The following is a 17,049-nucleotide window of genomic DNA, read 5'->3' on the forward strand; positions in this document are numbered from 1 at the left end:
TCTATAGTCTGGACTATAGTCTAGTCTATAGTCTGGACTATAGTCTAGTCTATAGTCTGGACTATAGTACGGACTATAGTCTGGACTATAGTACGGACTATAGTCTAGTCTATAGTCTGGACTATAGTCTATAGTTTGGACTATAGTCTAGGCTATAGTTTGGACTATATTCTAGTCTATAGTTTGGACTATATTCTAGTGTATAGTCTGGAATATAGTCTAGTCTATAGTCTGGAATATAGTCTAGTCAATAGTCTGGACTATAGTCTAGTCTATAGTCTGGACTATAGTCTAGTATATAGTCTGGACTATAGTCTAGTCTATAGTTTGCACTATAGCCTAGTATATAGTCTGGACTATAGTCTGGACTATAGTCTATAGTCTGGACAATAGTATATAGTCTGGACTATAGTCTATAGTCTGGACTATAGTCTAGTCTATAGTCTGGAATATAGTCTAGTCTGGACTATAGCCTAGTCTATAGTCTGGACTATAGTCTAGTCCATAGTCTGGACTATAGTCTAGTCTATAATCTGGACTATAGTCAAATGTATAGTCTGGACTATGCTCTAGTATTTAGTCTGGACTATAGTCAAGTCTATAGTCTGCACTATGGTCTAGTCTATAGTCTAATCGAAAATATAGACTATTGTCTAGTCTATAGTCTACACTATAGTCCTAATCTTATTATCAATAAACCTACCTTCAGCTTCTTCAGCATCATCACTCTCATCTAAATCGCTCATATGATTTTCCGGCTGTGCATTAATATAACTTAAACTACGCTGATAGCTATTAAACGGTGGCAGTATTTGATGTGGCACATTTTGTGGCTGTTGTTGCTGCTGTTGCGACTGTAATAGACGTAATGGTGATGGTGGATTTTGTAAATACATAGAACGATTATGTTGCGGTGTTGTAACTACATTGCCACCATCGACACCTTCCAATTCGAAGAGACAATCATCGGCTGTATCAATAGAATTTGTTGAAAATTGTTGTTGTAATGTTTGTGGTTGGCTAGCAAACATAGTATTTTGCTGTTGCTGTTGGCGAAATGTTGGACTATTGCCCACACTCATGGGTATAGCTTCGGGTGTAGCTGGTGGTGTATCAAAATTCGACATTTTACGATTTAAAGCTGAACTACCAACTATAGTGGGTGTAGTAGATGTAGCTACGTTAGCCGTTGATGCCACGCCCGTGGGCGATTGAGTATTATTGCCCGATGTATTGGTTGTTGTAGTCATTATGGCACTTGTAGGTGTTGTGGGAGTGGCAGTCATAGAATTTCTCACATAATTCTCTCTATTCATATTAAATATAGAGTTCGGTGGTTGTATTGCCGTTGGTGTAGTAGGAGCCGTATTACTTAGTTCACGACGACTGGAAATCGTATTACGTCTGCGTGTACCAGCTGCATAGGCTAAATTACCACCATTATTGCTGACATCCAGTGCGGGTGGTTGACGTTCTAGCCATTCGTTAGCCTGTTGCTCGGGTATACATTGTATAAGCGATACTAACATTTGGTATTCCTGTTCAGACTTTTCACGAAAACTCTTAAGCAAAGCAAATTGTTGAGCCGTATAACGTTGTATACGTTCATCAGTTTCTGCGATTTCTCTTTGCAAACGTTGTTGTAAATTACCTTGTAATTGCCGTAAACGCAATTGTTTCGAATCTAAGTGGTGGCTAGTCGAGGAAGATGATGCAAACGAAGTGGATAAGGACAAATTACTGTTAGTATTTTGATTATTTGCAGTAGCATTATCCACTTTGGGATGATCCATTATCAGTATGCCAAAGGTATCGGAAAATGATTTATCAGCTCTTTTTTGTGATAGTTCCTCGTTGTTAGTCAATAGACCACAATTGATGAGATATTGTGGTGGTGTAGTGTTTAGGCGTTTAGCACACAAAGCTACATTGCAATTACTGCAAATACTAAGTTGCCACGATGTCGTCGAAGTTGCAGGGGAATTGGGTGTTTCGTTTATATTCAGTGTAAAGCTATAAATAAGATCCCTTTGACTGAGAACATTTATTGTTAAATCTGGCACTGGACCAATGGCCTGGAAAGGGATGAGAGATAAATAAATGAGATTGAAAATCATTCACATTAAACAAAATTGAAAAATATTCTATAATCTAATATGTGGCTATAATCTAACTAATTGTTTCCTCTACAGTATGTATTATAGGTGATAGTAATTTGCTCTGTACTTTGATATATATTGTCTAATATATTATGCTTACTATAGTCTAAAGTCGGTATAGTCTATAGAATAAACTAAAATATACTAAAATCTAGTTTGAGTTAGTGTGGATAGTCGATAGTCATTAGTGTGGATAGTCGAGTCAATATTCTAGTCTATAGTCTGGATTATAGTGTAGCCTATATTCCAATACGTGGCCTCCGGTAGGTTAGTGGTTAGTGTTCTAGTCTGGTAGACCGGAGGTGGTGGGTTCGATTCCCACCCGTGGCACTGGTTAAGGAGCGCACAACAGGCCCGATAGAGGGCTAGGTGTATTTCTTCGGATTTGATGTGTATACATCCTCCTTTCAAACTAACTAACTAACTAACTAACTAACTAACATATTCCAATACGTAGTGTAATCTATAGTTTAGTCGACAGCCCAGTGTAAAGTTTGTAATATAGTCTATAGTCAAATCTATAGTCTAGTCTATAGTCAAATCTATATTTTAGTCAAGTCTATATCTATCTTTCTGTCTATCTATCTATCTATCTATCTATCTATCTATCTATCTATCTATCTATCTATCTATCTACTATAGACTAGACTATAGTCCAGACTATAGACTAGACTATAGTCCAGACTATAGACTAGACTATAGTCCAGACTATAGACTAGACTATAGTCCAGACTATAGATTAGACATAGTCTAGACTATAGTCCAGACTGTAGTCTATACTGTAGACTAGACTGTAGTCCAGACTGTAGACTAGACTGTAGTCCAGACTGTAGACTAGACAGTAGTCCATGCTAAAGACTAGACTATAGACTAGACTATAGTCCAGACTATAGATTACAGTCCAGACTATAGTCCAGACTATAGATTACAGTCCAGACTATAGGCTAGACTATAGTTCAGATTATAAACTTCAGACCAGACTTTACACGATACTATTGTCCAGCTTATAGTCAGGTCTGTAATCCAGACAGTTGTCCAGACATTAGTCCATGCTATATATAGTCCAGATGTTTGTATACACCCGATCTTTAGCTGTTCTACTTCTTAAAATGTAATAATTTATTTAATAGATGCTCTGGATTTGGATTCCTCAATGCCCATAGCCATGACTGCAACACCTCATAGACGCATAAATTCGAAAAGCGCACAACAAGCAGCAAATTTTGCTAAAAGTTTACCTATTGAAATAGCTAACTCTCCCATAACTGTGGGACGTAGTTATATGGCAACTTTAGAATCGGATGAAGAAGTAAGTTTTTCTATACATTTGACCCTAATAACTTCATTTAATAACATTTTAATAATGAATTTTCAAATGTAATTTTAGGAACTTGACAATAATGTCGATATAGCGGCCAGCATTAAAGCTTTAGCTAAAAGTGTTCATGGTGAGGCGGTGTTTGGTGATTTACCCAGACCTCGTTTGCGTTCACAAATTTAGAAAGAAGTAGAAGAAGAAAGAAACAAACTCTTAATGTTTCTTCTGATATATTATTATTATTTTTTTTTGTAATAATTGTCTATTTAATATTGACTTCAATAAGAAGATTTTTATACATTTTTTTTTTTGATTTATATAATTTTTTTCATACATACTGACGCTATTTCAGCAACAAAATATTAGTTTTAAGTTTTTTCTTATTTTTTTTCTAAAAAACACACAATAATGTCTTTTTAAGTTTAATTATGTGTAATAATTTTTTTTTCATTTTTTTAGAATTGAATAATTTTTTTATTTAAGATTTTGCAGAAAAAAATTTCTAATTTTTTTTTTAAGGAAAATTCATAAAAAATATTTTTTTATTGATGCATTAATATTATTATATAACTATAATGTTTAAACATAACTACAAAAAAAAAACAACAACAACAACTTGACCATGCTCATATTTTTTTTTAAAATATTAATGATAAATAAACCACACAACATAAAATTCATATTTTTAAACATCTTTATTATGTTTAAGGTGTTTTGTTAACGAAAATTAATACAAAATAATATGTTTAAATAAATGTTTATATAATAAATTTATAATTTTTTTATTTAATGATGTGAGAGCGGTGGGCTTTAACCGATGTTTGTGTTTTTCAGTTTTAGATTTAAGTTTAGTTAACTTTGTTAGTATTGCCAACTTTTCACACAAAAACATAAACAATGAACAGCTGTTTTTTGCAAACAATACTTTTGTAAAATGGAAAATTTTGGAAAAATGTTAAATAAACATTTAAAACAATAATAAATAAAACAAAACAAATTAGAAAATTGCAATTTACTTAAAATATGAAGTTTTTGTTCTTCCGAAATCATTGTTTTGTTGTTTTTGTTAATTGTGTTTTCTCACTTATAACTTGAGTTTAATTGGCCAATTACACTCAGTTAAACTAAGATAATATGTCACTTTACTGATAACTGAAAAACTGAAACATATATTAAACCAGATTTAACCAAAGAATGAAGATTATCTTTATCAGAAAAACTCGCCCTTAATCGCTAAAGTCTCATTCAAATGAAACGAGTAGATGATATAATAGTCCAAACTACAGTTTATTCTATAGACTAATCCGCAGACAAGACTGTAGACTAATCTATAGTCTAGTCTATATAAGCCAATATATAGTCCAGAGTATCAAATAATCTGTAGTCTAGTCTATAGACTATAATCTGTAGTCTAGTCTATAGAAAATCTGAAGTCCAGTCTATGTCCTAGACTGTTGACTGTAATTTACTATCTTGTCGTGATGCGAGTGATGAAGTACACATCATGACCATAACTTACTATACTGTTGATGTTGTAGTTGGGTTGACAATCCTTGGTCGTTGTTCCGGTGCAATAAATCGATTGTTGTGGGAACGATCTTACTATGATTCATGCTTTGGTATCTAGTCATGGGAAGTTATGGTTATAAAGAAGTGTATAACTAAAGGTTACTCATCTTGTCAAGTTTGTGAGTGTGTTGTGTATGTCTTACAATCTCACTTCCTTCTATCGTAACATATACGATACGCTATCTATCTCCTCGCTCACTCTTTGAGCAGAAAGGGCATTACCTATAGTCATAGCGTTATATAGGCACTTTTAAAATCAAGGTAAGTGGTAGCAGTGCCGAGGGCCTGGATGGCTAGCCAGTGCATAAAAAGGTTAGTCGTTAACAGCTCACCTCAGCGTCATGGCAAAGTGCAGTTGTAAGTTAATTGCCTAGACCACGTTCGCCGTCACTGCGTGCATCGATCATCCGAACGTGCATACTCGTGGGATTCAAAATAGTAGAAGTACATTTAAATTTAAAGCAATCTGCGAGAGTAGGGACGACACGGTCAACGAAAATGATGAGGAGTCTGACAGTACTTGAAAGGACGGAGACGTTATGCTTACTGATCTCCATGCAAGAATTGTAAAGCATGGAGGTGTCAACTGACTCCTTTGAGGAAACGAGTGCCACACAGAAGTTGATGAATTTATGTCTGTTTGACGATGAGCTTGCTAACGGCCAGACTGATAAGATTACATAACTTGCTGATGAGCCAAGGGAATCCAAAGGGGACAGTTGGGAGAGGATCGTCTGCATGTTGTTAATAAAGGCCGAACAAAGTAGGAGAAGGCTAGGAACGGGACTTTAAGGTCTCTCGCTTTTCGGTCGAAAATGGCACAGGCAGATCCCTCAAAGTTTTCATCGAGAGAGAGGGCAAATTCGAGAGAATTTACGGCCCAGCTGGTGACGTACTGGTTTGGTCTTTAGTTTGGACTGTCGACTAATCTTTAGTCTGACCATAGACGAATCTAGTCCTATGTCTGTAGCTAGTCCGCAATGAAAAAAAAAAAAATACCGATATTATAGGATGCTTTTAAAAAAATCAATTTATTTACTCTAAATAACTATGTATTAACAATTTCGAGGTTAATTTCCATTCAAATGGGTCATTTAACAAGGCACATTTCCATTATAGAATGCAACTAGAAGTAATCTCTTAACTGGAAAGCATATAACATTATTTTAATCAACCCAATCGGTATCATTTGAATCATCCTCATCTGAGGTAGTGGCAGTATTACTAGTTTGCGGTTTACCTTTGGCAGGAGGTGGTATCAATGCTGAAAGACGTGATATAACCGGATTGCCGCTAGGTGTATTTGTGGGTATTGTATTATTAGCATTTTTCATTGTAGAGCTGTCATTATTATCTTTAGAACCGGAAATACCTTTACGACGCATTAATAGTTTATTGTGTAAATCGGCCATTAGATCACCACCGCCTGCTTGAGGGTTGCGAGAGGAATTAGCCTCTTTAGGGGGACGCGTGTTATCAACAACATCATTATCGTTGGTCGCTAAGGGGGCAGCAGCAGCAGTATGACGTAGAGCGGCTTTGCCAACACCACCAGCATTGCGTATGGCGGCCATTAGTTCTGAACGTGTATCAGAAGTACTGGGAGTTTTTGGTTTATTTGTTGTATTGGGAGTTGTTGGTAATACTGGTGGTGGAGGAGGTGGCGGCGGTGGTGCTGGAGCTGTTAATTGTTTGGCAGTCAAAGGTGGCGGTGGTGGAGGTGGCGCAGTGTTAGCATTATTGTTGTTTTGCTCCAATGGAATGTTCGCCTTTTTATCATTATCACTCATTAGTTCAGTGAGTTCAGGTAAATTTTCCACCACCAAAGCCAAAGAGGGAGCAATTTTTTGTTTAGCTTCTTGGCTTTCATAGCGCAAATCATCAGCTATACCTGGTAAGTCGGGTAAATCCAAGGGCAAATCTAATTCCGGAGCTTCGCTTAGTTTTGGTGTATATTTCAAACCACCCGAGGGAGTTAATTTTTCATTTCTACGATTAACTAAAGAATGTGGAGCCGGTTCTAAGATTTGTTTACTTGTCATGGGGTGATTACTGCCCGAGTGTAGGCGTTTGTTTTTAAAGTGTTTAGCACGTTTCCAAGCATCCGTCTCATTATCACCGTCCTCCAAGTCGTAAACACTATAGTCAGTATTAAAAAGTAAAACCGAGGGTATAGACCTTAAATCCGAGGGCATATTTCCCAAATCTTGATTTTGTTTGATTTTAACACGTTCCCGGGCTAAACTATTATCCGTGACTGGCTTTAGACTATTTTGATCCCGTACATGAAAGAATATAAGTTTCTCATTAAGACTGGGTAAATTTGTATCCAATTTACTTTCAATTTGATATTTTGGGGCAGAATTTGTACATAATATCTCTTCTTGTTTAAAAGTTACTGGCAGATCTTTGTAGATGTTTGTGGCCGGAAATCTGGCCGGTGCATAGATATGTATAGCCTTGCGTGTGCCCTGTAAACTGTTAATTTTATTCTGAGATTTCTTTATACGCTCCTGTAGTTCTTTTACTTTGATATTATTTGTTTCCAAACGTTGATCGATACGTCCAAAAATGGTTGCTATTGTATTTTGTAGACAATCAAGGGCGTAGGCTGCTTGGGTAATAGTTTCTTCGTGACGTAAATCAGGCGGTATTATGGGCACCTTAAACATTGTTGTAGACTAAATAATTTAATTATTGGCGTTATTTATTTGCTTTTTTCTTGTAATTATCCTAAATTTATTGTTATTTAAGCTAAATTATTACTTTTTTTCGCCAGTTTCCTTGTTGTTATCACTTTTTTGTTGTATTTTTTTTAAATGAGTTGACTGTCATTATGAAGAATTTGCAAACGAAAACAAATGAATAAAAAAACAAATACATATGTATGCAAATACAAAGAAGTAGTAACATATGGCAACACTAAAAAATGCAATCAAATTACATATATAAAATATGGCAGCATAAAAATTGCATTTGACACTACAAAGAAAAAAAATATATTTTTTTTTTTTTTTTTTTTAAATAGAAGCTTAACATCAAAGAATAAATCTTAACATTTTAAAATAAATATTAACAAAAAACACCAAAAAATTGTCAATAGGTCAGTTCGCGTACTTTACAGTAAAAAATATCCAAAAAAAAGTGCCGATCCACACTAGGAAACTTTTTTTAGTAAACTTTTGATTTTGCGTAAGAAAGAAAGTGAAAGATTATCGGTACGGAGTTCTAGTTTTCGAAAACTTGTTTTGTTTTGTTCGTCTTATTTATACAACAACAAATCAATGCAATTAACACGTAGTTACTGAAACAAAAGTTTCTATATATGGACAATAAGGAAACTTCAAAAGAGAATTAAGAAAAAGTTTCTCAACAAAAGTTTCCCAGTGTGGACCAGGTCTAAGTAGTATTAAAACGGCCTATTTGTATTTGTAAAGTCATGCATATAGCACCAACTTCCGATTGTGAGATCGAGAAAGTTAAAAATAGAAAAAATTTTAAGTTAAGAAGTGTTGAAAAAAGAAAAATGCATGTCCTGATGGATTATTTAGGTAAGTATTAAAAAATTTTCAGGCAATATACTTATGAGTCATTCATTCTTCACTCCAACGATAATGTTTTATACATATTTCAGAGCAATGCTTTCAAATAATGACAGTGGTTGTAATAGCCGAACTGATTAGACGTTGTTGCCGCATTATCTTTGAGTATTGGAAATATGCCAACCACTATGAAGACGATAATAAATTACTGGAAATAACGAAACGATCGTTTAGCATGAATATAAGCACCTCTATAGGTTTTATAGTTTTTTTATTTGTTGCCTTCGTCTGTGTTCTTAGTCGCGGCAGCCGGCCACCTTTATACTTTTTTACATTTATGCCACTGTATTGGATATTTATGGGCCTGGCTGTGGGGCATTCGCATTTAAACTATGCCGATTGGATACGAGAGCCGCATGGTTTAGATTATGCCGAGGGTATGGCTTCGAATTATTTCCATGGCTATTTAAAACTAATACTGCCCACACATGATAACGATACTGGTATTAAGGAACGTATGCAGTTGTATGAGAATAAGCATAAAGTTAAATTTGCCGTTAAACGTTTGTTTATCCTAGTGCCTAATACAATGTTTATTAATTCCAAAATTGAAAGTAAAATATTGCAAAAGGATGGTGTAATGGTGAGTTAGGTTACTTTTTTCTATATAATATTGTATTTTTCGTAAGGCATTTAAAATCTTTCTGCAGCCTTTAGAAACTGTTGTTAAAAATCGTGCTGGTGTATCGAGACCCTTTAAAAATGATGTTTATCGTTTTAATAGAACTATAGATGGTACCTACTATTATGTGGCCATGGAAGGCGCCACACCTATGTTATCATTTTTCGAAGCCTTAAGCTTTCAACCGTCCACCACCTGGCAAATGAAAGAAATGAAACGAGAAATACTCTTAAAATTCTATAAACATTTAAAATATCTTTTAAATAAATGGCCTGAAACACAGGGAAAGGCAGAGGTGATACTTTATAACAGTAAGTTTTAATAATATTTAAAAGCCAAATACTCTTATTATACCTATACTATTGTTATATTATAAGGTTATAAAGCTGATGGACGTCCGCAAGATGTGGGTGATGTTTTGTTGAGTTACATTACCAATATGTGGCATAAGGGAGAATTCTAAAATGTGCTTGTAAAAAGCTCTCTATGGTTGGGATACCAACAATAAAATGAAATTTAATATTTAATTGACTTTTTAACAAAATTATATTTCAGTTTTTATTTAATATATTTTTAAGTGTTTAGGAAGTTGTTCTTCACGCTAAGTGCCAAAGCTCTCAATATACAAACTAATGTATAATTTTGTAAAGTACACATTTTAAATAAAATGTATTTTCAGAAAAAAATCTATTTTTTATATATTTCAAAAAATAAATTAAATTTTTATTAAAATTAAAAAAACACTCCTTTAAAAAATGCAATAAAATCAGAAATTTCCTTTACTCAGCAACCCAATATCATATTATCTATAACATCGGTAAAATCTAAACCTTTATCGTCTTCAATTTGTTCCGAACATTCTGAATCGCCAGTCTCTTGTTCTTTTAATTTAGCATGAGCCATGGCCAACATACGTTTCTTCCATTTTTCATAATCCTCAATTTCGTTACGTAGTTTCTTATCGCTATACGTTTTCTTCGAACAATCATCATCCGTAGCCGTAGCTGTGGCTTGATCTTCAGAATTTTGTTTTATTAATTTATTATCCAAAGCATCCTTATAGTGTTTAGCCATAAATTTCTCCCATCTTTGCTCTAGCTGTTGCCATTGTGAGGGTTTTAAATTGCTGAAAGGCATAAGTTTTGTTTTGGAAACTTTTTGTTTACACAATTTACAAGCCGAAAACACCGCCATGGCAGCATACTGTGGATGACTTATATCCACATCTGAGGATTGTTCACTGGTTATAACTTTGCGATAGAGTTCGAGTAGCTCTTCGGCTTTTTTGTTCACCTGATTAAGGTTTAATTGTAGGCAGATGTCATTGACACCCACCAGCTTGTTAAGATCCAGGAGTTTTTCAAACATTCTTTTATTGTTGGCATAATGAGATTTTCGCAAACCGGACATCTTTAAGGCTTGTTCCTAAATAAAAATACATAATGTTTTCTCTTATTGTTTTATTTAATTTTTTTTCCTATGATTTTACCTTATCGAAGGGTATTCCCATTAATGTGGCTGCTATATCTGCACATAATACTATTTTACCATATTCATTTATTTGTAAGGGAACATTAGTAGAACGTAATTCCAATAATCTTACTAATTCGGTGGTTTTCCTAGAAATTTCATGGTTAAAATATTATTTATTTTAAGTTTTGCTTAAACTTACTCTAACACATTGGGCTCATCTCTTAAGCCCATTTTTGTTATTAACTGTTCTATTAAAGTGGTCATATTTGTTGTTAAATGTTAAGGCCAAGGTTGAATTTTTTGTTTACTTAAATATTTTTTCTGTTTTTGTTGTTAAATTTATTAAAAATATGTTTATTTAGCAAAACGATTCAAGTTTGTTTACATTGAAATTGCAGCAAGCAAAAAATTAGCGCCAATTACATTTCTGCAAAAAAAAAAACATAAACAACAGCTGTCATAAGCAATCTAATCAATGGAGCGATTTTTTCTATTACTTTTTTCAGAATTAAATGAAGTACTAGCGATTTTTGTAAAAGGGAATAATATAATAAAACATCAGAAATAGGTTTCTATAAATCGACTTTCGAATAAATTTCGAACAATCGACTTTTTGTCGAAAAAAGTCGAAATCGACTATTTTGTCGAAAAAAGTCGAGATCGACTATTTTGTTCCAAAAAAGTCGATAACTCGACTATCGTCTATGAAAAAAGTCTAAAAGTCAACTTTGTAAATAAAAGTCGAAAAAAATCGAAAAGTCGGAAAGTCGAAAAAAGCCGGAAAGAATCGAAATAAGTCGAAAAAAGTCGAAAAAAGTCGGAAAAAGTCGAAAAAAGTCGGAAAAAGTCGAAAAGTCGTAAAGTCGAAAAAAGTCGTAAAGTCGGAAAAAGTCGAAAAAATCGGAAAAAGTCGAAAATAGTCGAAAAAGTCGAAAATAGTCGAAAAAAGTATAAAATAGAAAGAAGTCGAAAAAACTCAAAAAATTGCAACAAATAGAAAAAATATAAATAATTTTTTTAATAATAATAATAATAATAATAATAATAAATAATAATATAATGTTAAATGGCAACATTATAAATTTACTCTTCTAGCTTCGGAAAAAGTCAAAAATATTCGGAAAAAGTCGAAAAGTCGAAAAAAGGCGGAAAAAGTCGAAAAAAGTCAAAAATAGTCGAAAAGTCGGAAAAAGTCGAATAGCAGGAAAAAGTCGACTATTTATAAAATATTAAAAGTCGAAATATCGACTTTTAATTAAATGAAAAAGGTCGAAAAATCGACTTTTAACTAAATACAAAAAGTCGAAAAGTCAACTTTTCATAAAATGCAAAAGGTCGAAAAGTCGACTTTTCATAAAATGCAAAAAGTCGAAAAGTCGACTTTTCATAAAATGCAAAAAGTCGAAAAGTCGACTTTTCGTTTCAACTATAGAACCCTAATCAGAAGTAAAATTAAGAATTTTTTAAGGCGAAAATTAAACGATTAAGAGAAATTTTAAGTTTTTTACATTTTTATAAAAACCTGCTCTTAAATTTCTACAGTCTGTATCAGACTCTAAACTGCTGTAAACTTTTTACTGACCGTGGTTTGCGGCTGTAATTGTAATCAATTTGTAAACCTACAACAATAATTTTTCCTTGGTACTTGGCAACCCAAATGTCAAATTATCAACAGTTGTTGTTGACACTTTTATTATTGTGCAGCCCTAGATGATAATGGTTAAATAAAAATTAATAGAATTTTTCAATAAATTTATTATTAATTATATACAAATTGAAAAGAAAAATAAAAAAATTACATTTAGTGAAATATGAAGAAAAGAGTGGTAGTGAAAAAGGTAAAACTTTCTGCTAAAAAAATTAAACAAATTTAACAAAATCGTGTAAAAATACGGTGTGGTGTTCCTATTAAAAAACAAATTTTATAAATCCTTAAAAATCTCAATAATCATATTTCTAATTAAAAGTATAAATTACAAATAGTTTAATTTTAATAATTTCATGTAATATATTTATTGCACTAAATCTTTAACCTCTTAAAAACAAATTCCCTTTTTTCTCTTTCGGCAGATTACGTATATTGTGTAAAAAATCGTATTTATTTTAATTTTACTACATAGTATTTACATTTCCTTATAAAGTGTATCTTGTTTTGTTTGTATATTGTGTGTAAAATAATATAATGGTGGAAATAGAGGAAGTGGTAAGTTGAACTAAATAGAAATCTACTAAAATATTTCTATTGGTGTATCAAGAACTAAATACACTGAAAGAAATGCTTGGTTATTTTTGAAATATTTATTTTGTGTTTTGTTTTTCGATTTATAATAAAAATTTTATTTTCCTAAGCATTTCTCATATACTCATTAAAAAAATGTGACAAAATTTATCTTTATCTGAATCTCTTTTTAATCTTATATGCGATTAATGATAAGATTTCTTTAAAATGTAAATAAAGGTTGTTTTTTTATTAAATTTTCCAATTTTAAATAGATCTCATTTTGAAATGTGATTAAAAATCGTAAAAATAATTACATAAAATAAAATGTAAGGGCAGATTTTAGTTCCTTGCCTCTTTTTCGTAATACCTTATATTCATTAACAAATTCTATCATAAATCCAAAGATGTCAACTTGCTGATATGGGTAAGAATAATTTTGGTTACAAATCCTGACCGTGCTACAGCAATATACTAATATATATGTTTTTGTTACCGAATGTTAAATGTTTCTAACAATTTGAATAGTTTTAGTAAAACTCATATGAAAAATCATTCATACACAATAGATAGATAGATAGATAGATAGATAGATAGATAGATAGATAGATAGATAGATAGATAGATAGATAGATAGATAGATAGATAGATAGATAGATAGATAGATAGATAGATAGATAGATAGATAGATAGATAGATAGATAGATAGATAGATAGATAGATAGATAGATAGATAGATAGATAGATAGGTAGTTGATAGTTATGTAGGCAGGTAGGTAAGTAGAATACTGTCTGCAGAATCTTTTCAGGTTTTGTAATATTTTGCAGACAAACGCATGCTAGATATAACTTAGAACATTATAGCGGTTACCAGTTCCTTTTACAAAAATAATGCACCCTTCTAAATATACATTAAATTTTGCATGCTCACCTTGTACCCCAAATCTACTACTTTAAAATTCTAATACAAATTTCTACTAAAATCTAGAAAAAAACATCTGCAAAACCTTCTATCGACAATGGACTTCCAACAACTATCCTCTATAGTTATAGCGGTCGTATGCGTGAACTCTTAGAAGCCTACAATGCAGCCGTATCAATACTATATCCTAAATTTGCTTGGTATATTTATCCGGGATACTTGCAATATGCCATTTATCAACGTTATATGAAATATTACAAAGATAAATATCGTTTAGTAGCCATACCAAATACTTTATATGAACATTTAATTAAAAATGAATTAATTAAATCGGAACATATTATCTTTACCTCCGAGGAGATATACGAAGAATATGTGGAATCGGAGGAAGTTAATTTTGTAAATTTAATAGTAAGTTGTGGCAGACAAACAGGACAAGAGAAACAACATTTAAGCAATGGAGAGGAAAAGAAAGAAAGTGAATCATTATTAAAGCAAATGCTTAATCAGGCACCACATACTCTGGTGGCACAAATTAGACCCTTAAAAGTGTGTCAAGCTAATTGTGTATTTATACAGGTAAGGCTATCTATCGTATAAGGAGTATTTTTAAAAATGTAATCATGTATTCCTTTTTTTGGTTTCTTGTACAGGAAAACTTCTTTTCGAATTTAATGGATCGTTTTAATGTGAACAATGCCCATATTAATAGAACTAAACTATGGGCTAAATTGGAACATCTTAATGAACAGCAAACTATACCTAATATAGCCATTAAGGCTCATGTCTATCTGCTTGCCAATCCTTATGAATTACCCGCCGAAGTTTCGGAACTGATATTGAGTAATTACTTTAATACTCCACGTATTCTACATCGTGGCCATACGTATCGCATTGAAGTCAATGCCGATCTAATAGGCACCTCACAATATGCTCATTATTATCTAATATTTGCCTACATGAAATTTGTACACTTTCGTTGTGTTCATTTAGAGGTGAAGGGTAGTGAATTTGAAATGCAGGCGGTGGTAGCTAAAGGTTTTACAAATCTTGTTCAAATAGCCCATACTCATCAGTTCTTACCGCGTCAGTGTTTAGATGATTTATGCATTGCGGAAGGTTATCCTTTGGGTTTGCAAGCGTCCTATGATTCTTTGCGCTCCTCCATAGATGCTTTTTTGCCACGCAAATCTACTTGCCTATCTTCGAAACATATCTATCCCATGTTTATTTTACAGGCTGATAGGGGTGCTGGTAAAACGAAACTGGTAAATGCAGTGGCCCGTGACTTGGGCATGCATTTATTTGGCGTAGATTGTGCTGAGATTGTCTCACAAGTTCCTTCGCATACGGAAATGAAATTAAAGGCAGTTTTTGCCAAGAGCCAAATAAGTGAACCGCTCTTGATATGTTTTCATAATTTTGAGGTGAGTATGAAATAGTAGAACAATAATGGAAATTTTAGTTGGAATTTTTCGAAAACTTTTAACAGATATTCGGCATCGATAATGAGGGCAACGAAGATTTACGTCTCTTAGCCGCTTTTCAAGTACAAACCCAAGAACTTTTCACCCACAATCGTAAACATCCAGTGGTCATAGTTGCCCTGACCAGTGATAAACATATTAAACCCATGATACAGCGTATGTTTTTAGAAGTTATACGCCTTGAAATGCCCACAAAGGAAGAAAGATATGAAATTTTAAAATGGTTGCACAAAAAGGAATTGTTTAAAAATAAAGTCTTTAATTTAAGAGACTTGAAGCATTTGCCGCTCTATGAGCTGGATATGCAGGAAAGATATTTAAATAAATTACAAACAGATTGGCAGGGAACTAAGAAAGTTTTACGTGAAGTGGCAGATAAATCACAAGGTTTTCTTTTGGGCGACTTACAGCTGTTGCATAATAATGCTGTGCGCCAACAGAGAGAGGAGGAGGCCAAGAAACTTCGCTTCGAACATTTTGCTTATTATTTGAATATAATGCAGGCATCCTTTGCTGATAGCTTGGGTGCACCCAAAGTGCCCAAGGTATTGTGGTCGGATATTGGAGGTTTGGCTAAATTGAAAGATGAAATACAATCTAGTATAGGTTTGCCGCTCAAACATGTTCATTTGATGGGTAAGAACCTGCGGCGTTCAGGTATTTTACTTTATGGCCCACCCGGCACAGGCAAGACTTTAGTTGCCAAGGCTGTGGCTACCGAATGTAATTTAAGTTTCCTATCTGTGCAGGGCCCCGAACTGCTTAACATGTATGTGGGCCAAAGTGAACAGAATGTCAGAGAAGTTTTCGCACGTGCTCGTTCGGCAGCACCTTGTGTTTTATTTTTGGATGAATTGGATTCTTTGGCTCCGAATCGTGGTGTTGCTGGTGATTCGGGTGGTGTTATGGATCGTGTAGTTTCTCAGCTTTTAGCTGAAATGGATGGCATGGGTGGTGATGCCAGTAAACCTATATTTATATTAGCTGCCACTAATCGTCCGGATTTAATAGATCCTGCTCTTTTAAGACCCGGTCGTTTTGATAAGCTATTCTATGTGGGTCCTTGTTCAACGGCCGACGACAAGGCTTCGGTATTGCAGGCTCAAACAAGACGTTTCAAGTTGGCTAATAACTGTAATATGCAAGAGATAGCGGAAAAACTGAAGGGAGAAATGTCGGGTGCAGATTTGTATTCAATATGTTCGAATGCTTGGTTGTCGGCGGTGCGAAGGACCATCGATCGTCATATGAAGGGTAAGCGGTATTGTAAAATCTTGTGTTATATAAAAGGAAAAACAATCAAAATTTTTCTTATTATTCAGGTGACTTAGAAGATGAAGACTTGGTCTCCGATAATGTAGTGGTGGAGGTTGAAGATTTTACCAGATCATTTGGTAAATTTGTGCCCTCTATTAGCAGACAGGATTTGGAGTATTTTAATAAACTTAAGTCCTCCTATAGTGTTTGAAATTTGAACATTTGTTAAAAATGATTTTAAGCCAAAAATTTTTGTTATAGATTTCTGAGTAATTTGGTACTTGGTTTTATGGTGTTGGTTTTGTTATTTATTAAAATTTTTTATTAATAAATTGTTAATAGTTATTTTTTTACAAATCCAATATCTGGTTTTTATTGAAAGCGTTTTTTTTGTCTATATTTTCTCAATTTAACACAATTTT

At 33.3% G+C, this 17,049-nt stretch overlaps 6 protein-coding genes across 9 annotated transcripts; 3 read left to right on the forward strand and 3 right to left on the reverse strand.

Annotated features, from left to right (window-relative positions):
* Positions 1 to 650: 650 nt before the first annotated feature.
* Positions 651 to 2,117, reverse strand: LOC124420493. Its single transcript, XM_046953414.1, has one exon. It carries the CDS (start codon positions 2,115 to 2,117, stop codon positions 666 to 668), a length of 1,452 nt encoding a protein of 483 aa, XP_046809370.1. The 3' UTR covers positions 651 to 665.
* A 1,152-nt stretch (positions 2,118 to 3,269) lies between these two features.
* LOC111682415 lies at positions 3,270 to 3,877 on the forward strand. The gene is made up of 2 exons (XM_046955062.1): positions 3,270 to 3,468; positions 3,547 to 3,877. Exons 1-2 carry the CDS (start codon positions 3,313 to 3,315, stop codon positions 3,658 to 3,660), a joined length of 270 nt encoding a protein of 89 aa, XP_046811018.1. The 5' UTR covers positions 3,270 to 3,312; the 3' UTR covers positions 3,661 to 3,877.
* A 2,181-nt stretch (positions 3,878 to 6,058) lies between these two features.
* On the reverse strand, positions 6,059 to 7,944 carry LOC111682420 (WASH complex subunit 1). The gene is made up of 2 exons (XM_023444376.2): positions 7,813 to 7,944; positions 6,059 to 7,727 (listed from the first exon to the last, which is right to left on the reverse strand). Exon 2 carries the CDS (start codon positions 7,716 to 7,718, stop codon positions 6,213 to 6,215), a length of 1,506 nt encoding a protein of 501 aa, XP_023300144.2. The 5' UTR covers positions 7,719 to 7,727; positions 7,813 to 7,944; the 3' UTR covers positions 6,059 to 6,212.
* Positions 7,945 to 8,130: 186 nt separating this feature from the next.
* On the forward strand, positions 8,131 to 9,956 carry LOC111682421 (stimulator of interferon genes protein). Of its 2 annotated transcripts, none has more exons than XM_023444379.2 (5): positions 8,131 to 8,149; positions 8,484 to 8,597; positions 8,681 to 9,231; positions 9,299 to 9,581; positions 9,648 to 9,956. In XM_023444379.2, exons 2-5 carry the CDS (start codon positions 8,486 to 8,488, stop codon positions 9,731 to 9,733), a joined length of 1,032 nt encoding a protein of 343 aa, XP_023300147.2. In that variant the 5' UTR covers positions 8,131 to 8,149; positions 8,484 to 8,485; the 3' UTR covers positions 9,734 to 9,956. The 2 variants fall into 2 exon arrangements, with proteins under 2 accessions (XP_023300147.2, XP_046811095.1); XM_046955139.1 differs by lacking the exon at positions 8,131 to 8,149 and adding an exon at positions 8,246 to 8,264.
* On the reverse strand, positions 9,943 to 11,167 carry LOC111682414 (origin recognition complex subunit 6). The gene is made up of 3 exons (XM_023444369.2): positions 10,943 to 11,167; positions 10,760 to 10,889; positions 9,943 to 10,695 (listed from the first exon to the last, which is right to left on the reverse strand). The coding sequence occupies exons 1-3, from the start codon at positions 11,005 to 11,007 to the stop codon at positions 10,054 to 10,056; spliced, it is 837 nt and encodes a 278-aa protein (XP_023300137.2). The 5' UTR covers positions 11,008 to 11,167; the 3' UTR covers positions 9,943 to 10,053.
* A 1,258-nt stretch (positions 11,168 to 12,425) lies between these two features.
* LOC111682412 (peroxisome assembly factor 2) lies at positions 12,426 to 16,989 on the forward strand. Of its 3 annotated transcripts, XM_046955137.1 has the most exons (6): positions 12,456 to 12,581; positions 12,814 to 12,946; positions 13,950 to 14,462; positions 14,537 to 15,310; positions 15,376 to 16,624; positions 16,693 to 16,989. In XM_046955137.1, exons 2-6 carry the CDS (start codon positions 12,926 to 12,928, stop codon positions 16,836 to 16,838), a joined length of 2,703 nt encoding a protein of 900 aa, XP_046811093.1. In that variant the 5' UTR covers positions 12,456 to 12,581; positions 12,814 to 12,925; the 3' UTR covers positions 16,839 to 16,989. The 3 variants fall into 3 exon arrangements, with proteins under 3 accessions (XP_023300133.2, XP_046811093.1, XP_023300135.2); XM_023444365.2 differs by lacking the exon at positions 12,814 to 12,946 and having other exon boundaries at positions 12,426 to 12,581; XM_023444367.2 differs by lacking the exons at positions 12,456 to 12,581; positions 12,814 to 12,946 and adding an exon at positions 13,260 to 13,388.
* The last annotated feature ends 60 nt before the right edge of the window (positions 16,990 to 17,049 follow it).

This window comes from Lucilia cuprina, chromosome 6, assembly GCF_022045245.1.
Source record: "Lucilia cuprina isolate Lc7/37 chromosome 6, ASM2204524v1, whole genome shotgun sequence".
NCBI classification, from domain to species: domain Eukaryota; kingdom Metazoa; phylum Arthropoda; class Insecta; order Diptera; family Calliphoridae; genus Lucilia; species Lucilia cuprina.